The sequence below is a fragment of the Penicillium antarcticum genome (genome assembly GCF_028974205.1).
Source record: "Penicillium antarcticum strain IBT 31339 chromosome Unknown utg000009l_segment0_segment0, whole genome shotgun sequence".
Taxonomy (NCBI): domain Eukaryota; kingdom Fungi; phylum Ascomycota; class Eurotiomycetes; order Eurotiales; family Aspergillaceae; genus Penicillium; species Penicillium antarcticum.
The window spans coordinates 1315074-1331530 of NW_026695307.1; the positions used below are offsets into that span (position 1 = coordinate 1315074).

The 16457-nt window shown below is 49.3% G+C and overlaps 7 protein-coding genes across 7 annotated transcripts; 4 read left to right on the plus strand and 3 right to left on the minus strand.

Annotated features, from left to right (window-relative positions):
• Nucleotides 1-195: 195 nt before the first annotated feature.
• N7508_008858 (uncharacterized protein) lies at nucleotides 196-1017 on the minus strand (the record flags this gene model as incomplete). The annotated part of the gene is made up of 1 exon (XM_058466921.1): nucleotides 196-1017. The coding sequence occupies one exon, from the start codon at nucleotides 1015-1017 to the stop codon at nucleotides 196-198; it is 822 nt and encodes a 273-aa protein (XP_058314767.1).
• A 636-nt stretch (nucleotides 1018-1653) lies between these two features.
• Nucleotides 1654-2103, minus strand: N7508_008859 (uncharacterized protein; the record flags this gene model as incomplete). Its single annotated transcript, XM_058466922.1, has 3 exons — nucleotides 1654-1711; nucleotides 1762-1820; nucleotides 1963-2103. The coding sequence occupies 3 exons, from the start codon at nucleotides 2101-2103 to the stop codon at nucleotides 1654-1656; spliced, it is 258 nt and encodes an 85-aa protein (XP_058314768.1).
• A 647-nt stretch (nucleotides 2104-2750) lies between these two features.
• On the plus strand, nucleotides 2751-3159 carry N7508_008860 (uncharacterized protein; the record flags this gene model as incomplete). The annotated part of the gene is made up of 2 exons (XM_058466923.1): nucleotides 2751-2962; nucleotides 3036-3159. The coding sequence occupies 2 exons, from the start codon at nucleotides 2751-2753 to the stop codon at nucleotides 3157-3159; spliced, it is 336 nt and encodes a 111-aa protein (XP_058314769.1).
• A 1690-nt stretch (nucleotides 3160-4849) lies between these two features.
• N7508_008861 (VIT1/CCC1 transporter family protein) lies at nucleotides 4850-5810 on the plus strand (the record flags this gene model as incomplete). Its single annotated transcript, XM_058466924.1, has 2 exons — nucleotides 4850-5187; nucleotides 5279-5810. The coding sequence occupies 2 exons, from the start codon at nucleotides 4850-4852 to the stop codon at nucleotides 5808-5810; spliced, it is 870 nt and encodes a 289-aa protein (XP_058314770.1).
• Nucleotides 5811-9027: 3217 nt separating this feature from the next.
• N7508_008862 (phosphatase PAP2 family protein) lies at nucleotides 9028-10462 on the plus strand (the record flags this gene model as incomplete). Its single annotated transcript, XM_058466925.1, has 2 exons — nucleotides 9028-9449; nucleotides 9583-10462. The coding sequence occupies 2 exons, from the start codon at nucleotides 9028-9030 to the stop codon at nucleotides 10460-10462; spliced, it is 1302 nt and encodes a 433-aa protein (XP_058314771.1).
• A 2240-nt stretch (nucleotides 10463-12702) lies between these two features.
• On the minus strand, nucleotides 12703-14701 carry N7508_008863 (phospholipid:diacylglycerol acyltransferase; the record flags this gene model as incomplete). Its single annotated transcript, XM_058466926.1, has 3 exons — nucleotides 12703-12845; nucleotides 12906-14313; nucleotides 14393-14701. The coding sequence occupies 3 exons, from the start codon at nucleotides 14699-14701 to the stop codon at nucleotides 12703-12705; spliced, it is 1860 nt and encodes a 619-aa protein (XP_058314772.1).
• A 215-nt stretch (nucleotides 14702-14916) lies between these two features.
• N7508_008864 (peptide alpha-N-acetyltransferase MAK3) lies at nucleotides 14917-15588 on the plus strand (the record flags this gene model as incomplete). The annotated part of the gene is made up of 2 exons (XM_058466927.1): nucleotides 14917-15261; nucleotides 15334-15588. The coding sequence occupies 2 exons, from the start codon at nucleotides 14917-14919 to the stop codon at nucleotides 15586-15588; spliced, it is 600 nt and encodes a 199-aa protein (XP_058314773.1).
• Nucleotides 15589-16457: the final 869 nt, after the last annotated feature.

The following is a 16457-nucleotide window of genomic DNA, read 5'->3' on the forward strand; positions in this document are numbered from 1 at the left end:
GAAAACGAAAACAAGCTGAATTCGTTGACAAGAGCGAAGGACGTCTCAAAGATTCAATCATGGGGTACGAGTCATAAACATCCCCCAATAAAGAATATTTACATTGAATATCTGATCCCACATTTTCATTACAGCACACTCGGCTCCAACGAAACAGCGCGAATTCAAAACTAAGTATTGACCATATGCCCGGCCTCAGTCCTGCTCCTCCAGTTGAGCCAAAAAGACCTCCATCCGGCAACGAAGCATCTCAAACTTGTCCCCCTTCCCGGTCACTGACAAGATGCGACGAATAGCGGCATGTATCGCGATAAGAGCAGCACTAGGAGTGCATGGGCCGAAGTCATTGAAAGTAATAATACCCCCACGCAAGTATGGCTTCAAGGCCAACACCTCATACGAAGGTATGTAGAGGCGGATGAAGTAGGTGTTCCGGGCCTCAGTAGCCTCAAGACCGAGGCCGAAAGAGTTGAAGAGGTTGCTCAACTTAGTGTCGAAAGTGAGGGAATTCGTCAGGTCGGTGATGGTGCAGTTGTCGATGTGGGATCCTAGAGAGGGAAAGCAGTAGTCAAGGCTGTACCAGAGCTTGCCGTGGACCAGGGAGTAGGTGCATATTGTTGACTCGCGGTCTACTCCCATTACCCAGCCGGAAGAAGGAACGGTCCAGATGCGGGCTAGTTCGAGTGAGCAGTGCTGGGATTCATTTTCGTCGATGTCGTGGGAGTCTTGTCTTCCAGTAAACAGGCATTTGTCGTCGTCGCGGCCGAGGCGGCTGTTTTTTGTGTCTCCCTTCTCTTCTAAGAGGACCCATGAGCGTAAGTTTTTGAGAGCGTACAGGAGACCGGCTGCGAGGGAGGTTGGCAGTTTGTTTAGCTGGTCGTCTGTGATGGATGGATTGCCGATGGTGCACACTAGGTTCTTTTTGGCATCCTCTGGGAGGTGCTGGAGCAGAGCGCGGAGAACTTTGACAGTATCATCGTCATGGCCTTTAGATTGGTATTGAGAGAGTCTGTCCATCTTGACGGTTGATCATGAGATTCAGGATGGAAGGCTTGGTTGAGCAACAACAGAAGAGAGATGTTGGCACAAGAGATGAAGAGATGGGAGAGAAGATGAATCGAAATTGTGGTTGTGTCGAGGAACGTGAGCTCTAAAAGTATTGTGACCAACTGACGACGAGAGACGATGTTAACGCGACTCAGCGCATTACCACTGCCCATTTGGGAAGTATAGAAGCACCTCGGCTCCCTACTTGATAGGCGCATTTGGAGCCACCACAAAGCTAACCGAAGCTAGAAACTAATAAATCCCAAGCTGGACCAAGAGCCTTGAATCAGCTATCAGATTTGGGTGTAAAATATCTTCAGGTAGATTCCACCCAGGTAAGTATTGAAAGATCTCAAGTGGTGTACCCGCACTGCCTGTTATCAATCCAACAATGAGGGTCCTGACATGGTCAACCTGGTAAAGAGAAGAATGCGTAGAAACTATAGTGTAACAGCTTGAACCATTTTTATGTTACAAGTAGGGAAGTGTAGGTTAAGACAGATGCATATATATCCACGCCGGAGCCCAAACTCCTGAAATCATAGAATAAACAGAAAGGCAAGATTGTACTGTCTCACGTATGCTTCCAGTCTACTATTTTCAATATTAGAATGGTATAGCATTGCTAACCTGACCGTTCAGTTTGACAGGATAGCCCAACATGCTAGTTTTGATCAGCTTGGAAGGTCACTGGGAAGATAGAACAACACATACTCTTTTCCGACCTTAGTGCAGCCACAGCCGCAGAAGATTGAAAGAGGCCAGCAGAATACCTGGAGAAAGATATGGATAAGCAATGACGCAACGAAGATAAGACCAGAGTCTATAAGCTCTCTCCCAAGGACTATGAGATGTGACTTATACTAACCGCCGCCACAATAGTTGAGCAGAATCCTAAAGCACAGTCAGACAAACTTCAATGCTTAATGTTTCGACAAATGTAGAAGGTAAGGACTCACCAAGTGTTGGACCAACGACCTTGCAGTGACACGGATTTTGATCGGTGCCGCACTGGAAACAGATCGGGAAGATCGGGAAGAAGGGGACGTCACACATAGTGTCAGATTGATAATCAAGGTATTGAATTGAGCTACAAGGAGTAATCTAGTATCGTGAGAGATCAAGAGAGCTTCCCCAGATGAAGGATTCACCGCCTGGCCTTGAGTTTGGGATTCTATCATAATGACGCAAATGATATAAGATCCACACTTTAATGCAGTCCATGCCTAAAGGTACGTATGATGGGATGTTCTTTTGGTGTGTGTATCTTGTGTATCTGCATAAATGAAAGCAATCAGATATACTCCTTACAATATCAAATACATTCCTGACCAGCCTCAAGGCTAAAATTAACCTCCTGACTCAGCATACCCAGCCACTTCAGCGGGGCTCAGCCACGTTCCCCCCGAATCAAACATCCCGGGAATGGAATGAACCCCCTGAGTTTCAGGCATTTATTATTTTCCCCCGTTAAATTTTGAACATTCTCGCCTTACAAGGAACATATCCACTCCAGGCAGCAGTGCCCAGAGAAACTAGTTGCGCACACGACCTATTCTTGGCAGTATATAGTGTGTTTTTCCGCCGTTGCCTTCCTCAATTTCCACCCTCCCCACAGGACCCTCCAGATCTTCGACTTCTTTTCCTTAAAAGAAACGCGACAAACCTCAGCTCGATACACTCGCTATACAACTCACCCCACCATGGGCGCCCGCAATCTCATCCCCCTCATCCTCCTCCTCGTCTTCGTCGGCGTCCTCGCCGCGGTCGGCTTTGTCGTCTACAGCATCGTGCAGGATGTAGGCAAGAACACGCGCGAGAAGATGGAGCGCAAGAACATCGCTTTCACCAAAGACGGCATGAAGGTGCAAGTAAAGGAGATCAAGGATGAAGCCTACAAAGATCGGACCCAAGGGTGCGTGAGATCTCTATTGTATTTGATTTTCTCTCCTTGCTTCCCAACGGCTAACGCTTGATCTACTGTACAGTGTCCTGGTCAACATGTGGAACCACACCTCCTTCCCCGCATACAAGAGTCGACTTTGGGATATGACTGGTTCTTCTTCTACAGACCAGAAGAACGGCGCCGAGAAGCGCAAGTGGTACGTGTGACCTGGTCATTGTTCTCATGGTCTTGTGAGCTAACTTGGCTGGGAATAGATCTTCCAGACCCATCATCTATCGCGGCGATTTACTGCACATATTATTTTCTCTTCTTCGCCTTTCGATCTACGAGTTTCCATTGCATATGCTTGTCCTAGACAAAGATCAGTCTACTAGTGTACGGAGATGGCTGCCGCTGTTTCATACAAGGACGACTTTGCCACCATTTGACAGCTAGCGAAAAGTGTCTTGTGTTTTCGGGCTTGACATTCGATTTTCGATTTTCACACTTTCCGTTCATATTTATTTTCCCTTTTTTTGATCTCAGTCAATGCGTCATGAATTATGGCAGGTCCTGATCTATGAAGTTGCTTTTACATCTTACCACAAATCGCTCTTGATGTCAACGTCACTCTTTTTGTGTGACCTTAACTCTAAATTCGTGATCAAAGTTGGTGGGACCTGAAAGCTTATCGCGCAGACAGTCCAGGGAAGAGCCTTCCATAGCTCCACCATGTACATGCAGTCACCTAATCACACTGTAGATCCCGACCACAGATGTGAAGTGTCTAGACTAGACATTGCGTCCCGTACACCCCACTATGCAAGAACATCATCCAGAGCTGTCTTTCACCCGGGAGCGCCTCAACTGACATTGCCATGTCGAAGCCAGGACGTTCGGCACTTTCCTTGACCTCTGGTTGTATAAATAGCTGTGCATAGAACCGTTCAGTGTGGGCTAGGGTATCATGAAATAGAGATCAGGAATTTGTGATGATGATGTCAAACATGTGGATTGCCAGGCTGGTGTTATATTGCATCCTTAATCTTAAGATCATCTGGTGACTTACGCAAGGGGGACTTCTAACCCAGTGTTGCTGCACATGCTTCTGTTTTCCTTAGGGCCCACTGGCTTCCACCAGTATTTCACTATAGAAAGCTGCTCTGATTACCTCAATCAAAGTAGTAGCCCAGCAGTCAATAGTTTCTTTCTAGATCAACCGCAGTTTAGAATGCAGGTCAAAAACATAGCGATATCAGAGAAGTATTTAGCAAAACTCATTGCAGAGAAGTTCACAGAGAAAAACTGTCTCTGGCGGAATAAGCCGGTGTCTTTTTTCATTACATTAGCCCAAAACAAATCGGATGCAAGTTCCACTCCGACATGAAATCAGAAAGATCCACGTCGGAAAAAAGACCGGTGATAAGAACATATTAGAAGGAGCACGTGCTAGCAGTCAGAGGATATGCATAGAAGACGGAAAGAGAATGATTTCATATCGCTAAACCTCCGTAGTTCAACTGCCGATTGGCACGTGACTCCAGTGGAGTCTCCAAGTGACTTCGATTAGAAATGAAGTATTGTGATTGGCAGCAATTCCAAGTTAAGCAGCGGGAGCCCACCCCCCCTCGCCCCGCCCAACCAGTTTGCCTCCAATCAGCGTTGCACGTGCCTGGCCACAAAGGGCTGGAGAGAGCCACGCCAAGCACGTTGTCTTCCTGGGTCACTCGATAGGCTGTGATCAGCAGAGGAGCTGATCAGTTTCTCCGCAGATGCAACATGCGCAAGTATGAGTCGGTGACTTTGTGCGATGGTTTCTCTTAATAAGAGTTCCCTCCTTGCTCCCTTTCTCATTCCTTCCCTGTCAAGGGGTGCTGCAAGGATTCTCACGTTCTCAACTTCCCACTTTCTACAACTATGTCTGTCAGCTCGTTGAAAGGCCTGATGTCGAGCTACTCCCCTCTTGCCGATCGCAGTCCCTCTTCGGAGGAGAAGGACATGAGCCTTCCCCTTCGATCGGATGTCGAGGCTGGAAGCAACAGCCAAAATGCCAAACCGGGCTGGTCCATCGACGGTCGCACAGTCTCGGATGCTATTATCGGTTTGTCCGACGGAATGACTGTGCCCTTTGCCCTTACGGCTGGTTTGTCTGCTCTGGGTGATACCAAAGTGGTGGTATTCGGTGGACTGGCAGAGCTCATTGCAGGAGCTATCTCGATGGGCTTAGGTGGATACCTGGGTGCCAAGAGTGAAGAGTGAGTATTGCCTGCTTTTTTTATTTTTCCAATGGGATCGCTGCAAATTCCCAGTCGTTGTATTGGAACCTGAGTACTGATACACAGATAGGGAGTCATACAAGGCTACACTGAAGGAAACAACAACACAAACCATGACCGATGCCGCCTCTGTATCTGATACCATCAGTGATATCTTTGAGCCCTATGAGCTCCCTCCTGAACTGGTCGCTCAACTCAAGAACCACCTCTCTGCTTCCCCCATGCTCCCATCTTTCCTCATGAACTTCCACCACACCATGCCCGAGCCCTCTGGTTCTCGAGCTGTCATCTGCGCATTGACAATTGCCCTCGGGTACTTCATTGGTGGATTCGTGCCTCTCCTCCCATACTTCTTCGTCGGTCCCCAAGATGCCTTTATCGCCCTACGCTGGTCCATTGCTACTATGGTGGTGGCCCTGTTCATCTTTGGGTATGGCAAGACGTGCTTCGTTAGTGGCTGGCGTGGTCGTCGGAATGTGCGAAAGGGTTTGATCGGAGGATTGCAAATGGTGCTGGTAGGCGGTATCGCAGCTGGCTCGGCAATGGGATTGGTGAAAGGATTCCAGATGCTCGCTGATCACCACAGTGAAAAGCACGACTAATTCTCTTCACACTTGTTTTACAATTTCCTTTCGGCGTTCTGTTTCCTGGTTTATGGTGTTGGCGTTGAGCGGCATTTTGAGATTTTCGATATCTACCACGATATATCGGCTGGCGTTGGCTTTCTTGTTTTTTTATCCGTGGAACATAGGTCCATGGCAAAAGCATTCCGGACAATGACCATCAAGGTATCGGATGTTTTGAAATCGAAATCCCGGTGTTATGTGAATATAGTTCACATGGATTACCCAAGGGAGAGACGGGGAGAAACACAGAGCAGGGTTTACTATGGATTTGGACTCTTTAAGTCACCAAATAGTAGTACCTAATGAATAACATGACTCACAATCTAAAATCATGCAAAGACAAATTGTCCATTCCGTAGGAGTAGGTAGCTACAAAGGCGTGCCTAGCAAGCCAAACAATATCCTGATCTCATGTATGTAGTTACCAAAACCGGTAGCCCTGACAGAATCTAGAAAAGCTCTAGACGCCCCATAGAACCCATAGAAGCCAACAATGTCGTCATCAAAGTGTCTACCCCGGATCTATTTTCAGCCTTGATACCAAACCTTATCGCGCCCCATTCTGCAGTACCAGAGTACCTAGTCAAGCGCCAAGGGTAACAGGTTAACATCCCTGGAAGTAATCCGGAGTCGGAGTCCACAGCTTCCGATGAACGAGTCATGCCAAACCCCGAGATACCGGACTTCGGTGTCATCATCATTCCCCACCGACATCGACCGCATTGGGATGGCTATGCACATGTAACGTGATGTTGGATCGACGATGCATAAACAGTAAATGCCGATCGTATTTTATTGCTAGATTTGGTATGTGAATGTTGAAGATTGGAACTGATGATCGAAGATGAAAATAACTACAGTAGGCTACAAAGATTTTTAGAATGCGTTGTTGTATGCTAAGCCTGGCTGTGCACCGCCAAGGGATCTATGCAGTGTTGGTATCCTACGTATCCTACTCAGCCACTGGTAAATATAGATGAAAGTATGCAGTGGCCAAGAGTGAAGCATTCAGAGTGTCGCTATCATGGCGGTGAGAGCACAGTAGATGTAAGTCACCTGGTTGGACACTCACAACATGCACGGGGGTTCTAACGGTCAAGCTGACACTTCACCAAAATACACAAGTAATAGAGCAGAATCACAGTTCACAGTCATGCTATTACAACATTGTCAATGCAAGGCGTACAATCGAAGACCGCCCTACATTCCCAAAGCTCACGGATATGCACCCGAATCCCGATCAGGCAATAAGCCGCGTTCTCTCCGTTCTCTCAGCCTTGGAAGCCCCCGATCTGAAATCATTGACCTCATATGATGCACCGTGCATGTGGCGCAGCAACAAACAGCTCCAAGGCATTCTCCAGCCTTACATCACCACCTCCAATCTAATTTCATTGTACTGTATAGTAAGGTGAATGAGGCAAGCCAAACCCGAATCCACTCCCCAGGCAGCCATCAAGTTAAGAGGGAGTCTACTCCTGGCTTGGACACGAATACGAGACTGTGCTGGCACTCTCCTACTGCCAGGCTGTCAGTAAATGGGGGCCGTAAGCATCAGCCTCCATACTGTACAGCTTACAGCTGACCAAAAACCCCATGTGCCTCCACCTCCAATCTCAACCGTTGGCGTTGAGAACGGGAAGCTGGGAAATTGTGATTGGTCACGGTCGCGCGCTGCTGGATTCTGAAACGGCGCTGTACCAAGGACATTCAATCACAGGTTGAATATTTTAGATTCAGGGACACGGGTAGATTAGGCAGACGCTGTGCTCAGCCATATAATTGTAATTTGTGGTCAGTAATTAGGGAGGCCGGTTATATCCCCTGAGACAAAGATGCACATCCTCATCTCTACGCGCCGTGTATGCGTATTCGTATTTGTAAAACAGGTTATTTTTACAGTAATTCAATACACTGGCAAACAACAATGCACAGAGCAAGCGTCGTCATAGACGTTGATTTAATATAACAGCAACATAACAGGCATGTAAGTTATGGGGCTCGGTACCTGGTGCCAGAATCATATGAGCCGAATCTCCGGGTGTGGATCACGATGTCAGAATTGATGCGGACTTCCACTTCCTGATATCCGTGTGCATGTAGTAAAAAGTAAGAAAGAAAGATCACTAGGACGACGGCCGAAGTGAAGGCCGACACGCCGGTTTTCAAATACGAACGAGTTACCAATAGTGGATTAAGCGAAATTGGGCCTGGAGATCTGGAGCACGTGATTGGTGTTCGGGATTGAACGGTGGGACAATTGTGCAGGGGCCAATCGGCGGATCTATGGAAAATTTGCATCTTTAGTTACTTTTACTGTGGTTTGAGTTGATGCATATTGGCAATAGTTCAATAGTTCAATAGTTAGGATTAGCGTTGTCTAGAGTATTGGGATGTCCTAGTAGATGTAAGCTTACATGTCAGTTAACAAGTCACTTTACGCCTACTTAATATTGACTACTTTATCGGCAATGTCGGATGGTCGGTCTTGAACTTGGCAAAACTCCGAGATATGCTGAGACTTGTGATTTTTCATGCATTGTCCGATCAGGCTCCGTGTGTTCCGCCGCATCCGCCCAACATCAAATTTTGAGCCTGGCCGGATGTCCTGTATTGAATACTGCCGAGGGCTCCGGTCTTCACCACTGTCCCTAGAGCATTACCTACCTGGGTAGTCTGTATACACCTGGGCAGTTAGTAATTGCTTATGTAGATAGGTAACATTGCCGCAAATTACCTAGCACTGTATGTATACTACAGTACAAAAACAGCTAGTGACGCCATTGACTCCCGCTGACATAAGCTGAAAATTCATTACCCAAAAATTGGATGGTAATACCAATACGAGTCACCCTCTCTATCCCGGTCTTCTTCTTCTCCCCTTCTCTTCTCTCATCCTCTTTAATTCTTAATTCCCAGGGCTGTGGTCTTCTCGAGTTCTCTTCATCCTGGGTTTCCGCCCTTGCTGTTACCTTGCATCCCGGAGCCCTTGCCAACGTGACCTCCTGAATTCCTCGTCCCTCGGCCCCGACGCCTTCTTATCGGCACCTGAATGAGCTTTCGTCCGGCCAACCTTGATCAACCCCCCTTTCCCTGTCGACTGCCTTTCCGTCTGTCCGGCATTCCTCGAACGTCCAACATCCCTATCTACCAATTCGAGTGATCCGGATCCTTTTGGAGGAGCGTTGCCACGATGAGCGCCTCCTTTCCTTCATGGAAAGATCGCACCCAGAATCAGTTCGGAAAGCTTCAGATCCAAGTACCATGGCGGTCATTCCAGCTCTTGGTGCCGCATCGCATGCGCCGCAAGCTCCGTTCCAAGCTACGGAGTCGTCTCTCGCCTACTTCGTCCATATCAACACTGCAGACCTCCTTCTCCCCTGTCGACACCCTGAGATCATTACAGGCGCATCGGTGGACGATGTATGATTTCCAGTACCTGCTGCTTTTAATTGTGGGCATCTTCTCTTTGACAATAATACAATCTCCTGGCCCGCTCGGAAAGACGGCCATCGCTACCTGCCTGCTGTGCTCTTTGCTCATGCCCATCACCCGGCAATTCTTCTTGCCCTTTCTTCCCATCGCTGGGTGGTTGATTTTCTTCTATGGTTGCCAGTAAGTTTTACCCTGATGTGTGTTTCAGCGTATGCGCTGCGTCATGGTGTTGGTGGCGTGTTCAAATGTGGCGGGAACGTGAACATGATGTAGCAGGTGGATGAACGGAATTGTCGCTAACAGCGCTTTTTAGGTTCGTCCCAAGCGATTGGCGTCCTGCCATCTGGGTTCGGGTTCTTCCCGCCATGGAGAACATTCTGTATGGCGCCAACATCAGCAACATTTTATCTGCTCACCAGAACGTGGTGCTGGATGTTCTGGCATGGATTCCCTATGGACTCTGCCATTATGGAGCTCCCTTTGTCGTCTCCTTGCTCCTCTTCTTCTTCGGTCCTCCCGGAACTACCCCTCTGTACGCCCGGACTCTTGGCTACATCAGCATGCTAGCTGTGACCATCCAGCTGGTTTTCCCCTGTTCACCACCGTGGTATGAGAACCTCTACGGCCTTGCGCCCGCCGACTACTCCATGCAGGGCAACCCCGCTGGACTTGCTCGCATTGACAAGCTTCTCGGCATTGATCTGTACACTTCAGGCTTCAAGCAGTCTCCTGTTGTGTTTGGTGCATTCCCTTCGCTTCACGCCGCGGACTCGACTTTGGCTGCTCTGTTCATGAGCCACGTTTTCCCCCGCTTGAAGCCCCTCTGGGTTACTTACACCTTGTGGATGTGGTGGGCTACCATGTACCTATCTCACCACTATGCAGTCGATCTCGTCTGCGGAGGTCTGCTGGCCACGGTCGCCTTCTACTTCACCAAGACCCGGTTCATGCCCCGGGTCCAATCCGACAAGATGTTCCGCTGGGACTACGACTATGTCGAGATCGGCGACAACTCCCGTGAATTCGGTTACGACCTCGCCAGCCTGGACGGCGACTTTAACTTGGACAGCGATGAGTGGACTGTTGGATCTTCTTCCTCAGTCTCTTCCGGCTCTTTGAGCCCCGTCGACGACCACTACACATGGGAAAGCGAGACCCTGACCTCGAATCACGACATCGAGGCAGCACGATAAGCTATTCAGCTTGCTTGCACATACCACTGTCCATCGAATGCATCTATCACTTTTATTGAATCGGCGTTTTGTTTGACGACAATTTTTGGGAACATTTTCTGCATCGAGCCATTTCGACACCGTAAGGTTTTTAATCTGTTCGAAACCTCCGGTTCGCGCGGTCTTCCGCTATGAGCCGAAGGTAATTCTTACCTTCTGGCTGTACATGCCTCGCCATCCCACGTTCGGGATGGCAACTCCGTCTATAATATTAATACCGGTAGTGGAAGGGATCGGGCCTTGTTCACCTGCCTGCGATCCCCAATTCCCGCACCACCACCGTCGACAACCTTCGCTTGTACACACCGGGATGCCTGTAGGCGATCCCATTTCGCTTCTGACCCATGTCTTTCGTTATGACTTTATGAACTGGACGAGCCGCCTTTCTCTTCTTCGCTTCAGGCTCGTCCAGATTGCACAAAAACTATTATTATCATTCGTGTCGATCGCTCATATTTGGCGCCTGGGAACTTTGGACCTGTTTTTGGAGAGATAAAGGTTTCGGCGCCTTTTGCTTGCACTGCACTCGCTGTGCGTTTAGATGGATTGGACATTGGCTGTTTTACGACATTTGCATCGGCACAAAGAAGAGAGGAGGGGTTTGCAAAGCGATCGTGATCGTGCCCTCGGTCTGCCCTTCGTTTTTTTGTCTTCGCCACTGGCAGGTGGTTAATCGGCGTTGTTATTGTGCTGGATCTTCTTGTGGACTCGTGAGAGTTTGACGGGAAAGATCAGAGGAGGTATGAGGGGGAGATGGGGGGCCGATGGTGGCCATGGCAGCTGGGCTGGAACGGAAACGGTTTTTTGACGGAGGCCTTTCCCTTCTTGACCCTCGAGGCTTGCCGATTCTCTTCGCTTCGGCTATCACGGATGAAGCTGATCCGACTTCCTAATGCGTGCACTTCTGCGACACCCTTCCGCTTCACTTCGACTGGACTTTGTTCGAATGGAAAGCTGAGAGTGGTCGTGTGCATGCTTCTTATCGTCACCTTGGACGATGAGATGTTGGATATTCTTAGCATTATCTTTAATCCCTAGCGTACGAGCTAATGAATTATTGTACATTATTCACATCTTCCACATCTTTTCTTGTAATAATCGATACATGTTTAATACATCTCCAGTCACATGTTTCTTCACTCGGTAATAGCTAACTCAGTTTCCTCGGGCAAACACGTTTGATTGGCGGACAGCAACAGAGTTATTGAATGGTGAACTATACGAACACGATCCCATCCCCTATCCATGTATCAATCAGGTTTACATCCCAACAAGTGTGGAACCCGAACGCCCTGCATTCCGGATAACATCATACATAACATCATACCACGGTTCATCCTGCATGATCCTACAGCAAACCAGACAGAAAGTCCAAGAACTGAACGTGATAAACAAATGATTCACAAACCCCGCCTGTCCGCGTGTTGAGCATCGTCGATCAGCGCGGGAGAAGAAAGCATGCTACAATGACACTAGCTGACAACACAGAGTATTCTCTGTACGCCGCCCTGTGATGTGATACTGATCCTTACATCTGCCCCAACCCTTACAGGGCCAAGTCGGCACTATTATATGTAGTGAGAATGCATACCGGACCCCGGAAGATGGGAAGTCCTTGGAATCCGATGCCCCGTGCCTTGGCCCCCCCCCCACCTTCCCCTTTTTTATCTCCTTATGCATGGGTTCGGATGGGTATGTTTTTATACAGTGCAGTTCACGTTGTACAATACTATTATCAGAAGGGCTTTAGTTTCTGTAGGGTTGTTTATACTATACAAGTTAACATTCAATATAACTGAATGAGCAGGTCACCATCAAGCTGGCCTGTTACAGAAGAAAGCATATCACAAGCAATGAACACTATCTTTGTAGAAGTGGTAAAGGTATGAACTAGAGCCTAGAGGCTCTTTTTGATCTGGATGGCTGCTACTCTTGCTAGCTTGGATATCCGACATCTCTACCTCTAGTATTGAGAAGAGATACTGCTCATACACCGGCTTTTCTCGTTGTAAGCCAATCGTGGGGGAAGGGAGTATACAAAAGTGCCATAAACAAGACACCCGTCTATTGCAGAATATTCTCGGGGGTGTCTCAAAACAGTTGTGTGTATCAAAGTGAGCCAGAAGGGGGAAGAAAGGAAAACAATAAATCAACATTGGCCGGACATGAAATTTCCATAATCGTTTAAAAGGGGAGAGATATTAGTCGTCAAAGATCTGTACACGATCTGCATATTCGCGGATATTCGAGACGAAGGTCTCTTCGATTTGGTCGCCTTTGCCACCGGCAACGCGGAGGAGGAGGTCGTTTAGAGATGCGCGGCCGAGGATATCGACGTGGTCACCTTTGTCAAGTTAATTGTTTATTCTGTGTCCGAGACTGGAACATGATGAGAAGAACATACCGGTGTTAGGTCCACCACGAGGCGAGAAACGATCTGGCTCGTGTGGCATCTCAAAGACCTTGATCTTGGTACCAGCTGGGTTGTACCGCTTCATGCGCCAGCCCTTGGCGCACATATAACCCGTGCTTAGCAGGTTGACGGTTCCATCACCCTCGCCCATAAGCACACCGCGATCGACACCCTCGCTGTTGGTGATGGTGGTGTCCATGCTGACGTTGAGGTTAACAAGAGGGTCAGTCTCTTCTTGGTAGAAGTAGCTGCGCTCTGTGGGTTTCCCCACGCCGTAGAAACAATAGATCTTCATATCGGGGGCATATGGTAGACGTGACTCGAGAGGATTTAGCCATGTGCGAGGATCTTTCTCGTTGGCTTCCACTTCGCGCTTTGTGTGGGCTACACCGTGCGAGTAGCTGCCCAGTACCTGATTGCGATACCAATCCTCACTTTGGTCCAAGAGGTACTGCAGGCTCTCTGTGGTGGTGAGATTCCGTCTCGTCCAGGACGAGTTGGTCTCGTGGAAGTTGAGCAGGTTGCCAAAAGACAAAGGCTGGCCAGGCTGGTCGTCCGGCGCCCAGGTAGCATTTCCCCAGACGGCTTCGCCGCCCTTGGGGAGCATGCTGGAGATTCCCGGCATGGCGCGGAAGATCTCTGCGCGCTCCTCCTTGGATAGGAACTTCTCTAATCCGTACACCGCGAAGGCGTTGAGCTGTGCGGTATCCCGCATCTCGCCGGATAGCACGGCTGTCAAACCCTTGACGGCGCCCAGCATGCAGCCGCTAATATTGACCCACGAGTCAATGTGCTTGTTGACCCAGTCTTTGCCGCCCTTGCCGTGTTCCTCGCTCTCCACCCACTTGAAGAAGTACAGCACCACCTGCGACCCCATGCTGTGCGACGCCAGTGTGATTTTCTCATCTTGCACTTGCACCGCTGTCTCAATATAAGACTTGAGCCGAGTAAAATACTTATCGCGAACTTCAAGGTTCAGATATGACAGCCGCCAGTCGTAGGCAGCCGTAAAGGCATTTGTAGGATCATAACCAATAGTGGCCAGGTTCTCCAAAATCTTGTTCCAAATCCAGTATCCAGTGATAAAGAAATCCGTCGCATCGAATCCCTGCGCCGCACGCAGCTTGATGCCAGGCGGGTCAAGGCCAGTGTCCCGGTCAAGCATGACGTGGTTCTTCCACTCTGCTTTATCCATGACCAGCGCTCTCATCATGCTCCAGCTGCCCCATAATCGTCGACGGAAGTATTGGCGCGAGTTCTCGCCCGTGCCCCAGCTCTCTAAACCAGTCGAGATCACGCCGGGTATCATGACAACGGGATGCTTGGCTTGAACGCCTTGGGATTGAAGGTGTAGACCCACAGAGAAGGAGTCATAGCTGACAGTATCGCGTTCATGCTGCTATAGCCCCGAGGTCATCAGTCACATGAAGGTAGGGTGTAGAGATAAGAGAGCTAGCTACTCTCTCGGGGTCACGTACCGAGAATTGCTTCACGTCGCTTACAATGCCTTGAGGAATGGCGTCCATTAAAGATTCAAGGTTCAGGTCCATGAGCGAGTCCAGACTAATAACCTCCGACTGGTTCGCAAAGAACAGGGCGATAAAGATGCCGAACAGTCCGCCCAGTACGAAGATGAACCCATTGCGACGTTTGCTCCGGGGCTTGAGAACAAGCTGCTTAACCTTTGCATCACCAAATTCCTCGCGAAGCCGAGCCTCCTCAGACTTGGAGCCGGAGCTGATGGAGTTGGGCGGGACCTTGTCCTTGCCCGTGCGGCGGCGGAGCATAGCGACCAACCGCGAGGGAGGAGAGTGAAGAGGGAATAAAGGCCCAGAGCAATTGTCTGGGACCTGAAGAGAGAAATTTAAAAATCAACAGAAGAGAAGGAACGAAAAAGTCAAGCACATGAAAGTGCACGTTAACGGACGGATCGGCATCACATGGCAGTTGCGTAACTTTGTGTCCCAACCTCCGACCACCTCCATTTCTCACCACCTCCGTGATGAATGCGCCCTCCGAGCTCCGCTACGTGCGGTACGATAACTCTCGCGAAAATGAACTGGTCCCCGCTATGCGTCAGTTGATCTCCAAGGATCTCTCCGAACCGTACAGCATTTACGTCTACCGCTACTTCCTCTACCAATGGGGCGACCTGTGCTTCCTCGCGATGGACGATAAGAACGAGATGGTCGGGGTCGTGGTATCAAAGCTGGAACCACATCGTGACGGTCCGATGAGAGGGTATATCGCCATGCTGGCCGTGCGCGAGGAGTACCGGGGTCGGGGAATTGCCACCAAGCTGGTACGCATGGCCATCGATGCGATGATTGAGCGGGATGCAGACGAGGTACGTACAACACCGGAGGTGGGCACTAGCTGGGCGTTGATGATCGGGAGCTAACCAAGCTCTCGCGAATAGATTGTCCTCGAAACTGAAATCACCAACACCGCCGCCATGAAGCTATACGAGCGACTGGGCTTCCTGCGCAGCAAGCAGCTGCACCGATACTACCTAAACGGCAACTCGGCATATCGCCTCGTACTTTATCTGAAGGAAGGCGTAGGTGCGATTCGAACGGCCTTTGTTGATCCCTACGGGCCCCCGCCACCGGTCCCCGGTATACCGGACGCGTGCATGGGGCATCCTTATTCCAACATGGGCTCGCTGGTTTGATATCGTGGGCTGTGTACAGCTGCATTCCTGCTCTTTCAAGCGTCTTTTGACATGACATGTCATGATAATTATGGGAAATGACCAAAATAGATATACCTACCTCATTGGATCTGGCGTCCTGGTGATTCTGATCAACGGAACTCTCGCATATTGAACCGTAGTTTAAACAGAGTACGCCACGTAGTGATGTTGTACTAATCTCATCTGTGGAAGGGCCATGTGCAAGTTTTGCCTCTCTCTGTGGCTGGTTTATACGGTAGTGGTGCGAGATAAGCCTCAGTCATACTTCGGTTGGAGCCGGGCAATGCAAGAAACATAGCCTATTTCTGTATAAAAAATATGCTCAATTGTTCTTGGCTCAGTCGGCACTGTACTATGTACGCCCAGTGCAGATAATGACTAGGGTCTACCCGATCGTTCTAGAATCTTCGAGCAGTATTGTCTACCGCAGTGGACTTTTCCACTTCCCACTCAACGAACGCCATGATTCCCGACACTTTGGGTCGTTATGTAGTATGACGGCAAAGGCACAGTAGACAGAAAACGCCAGGGGTGCTATCATATTCATCGATGCATGGGCTGCTCTACCAGAATCTTCATAGTGAAGATTTACGGACACGTTTACTAGCGGAACTCCACGCGCTCAGATCTGACATTTTCTAGAGATTTATCGATCGACCGGACCATACACGGCTAACCAACGGACGGGGGAATAAAGCCGCAATGGTTGGGTCAGGGTCATGTTTCCTGAGGGAATCCTTACTGGTTGTTCTTTAAAGATCGACAGAGTTGGCCTCTGATTGGCGGGATGACGGTCCGACAGCCCGAATGGCCTGAATATTCGGGCAACACGGACCAACGACGTGAAG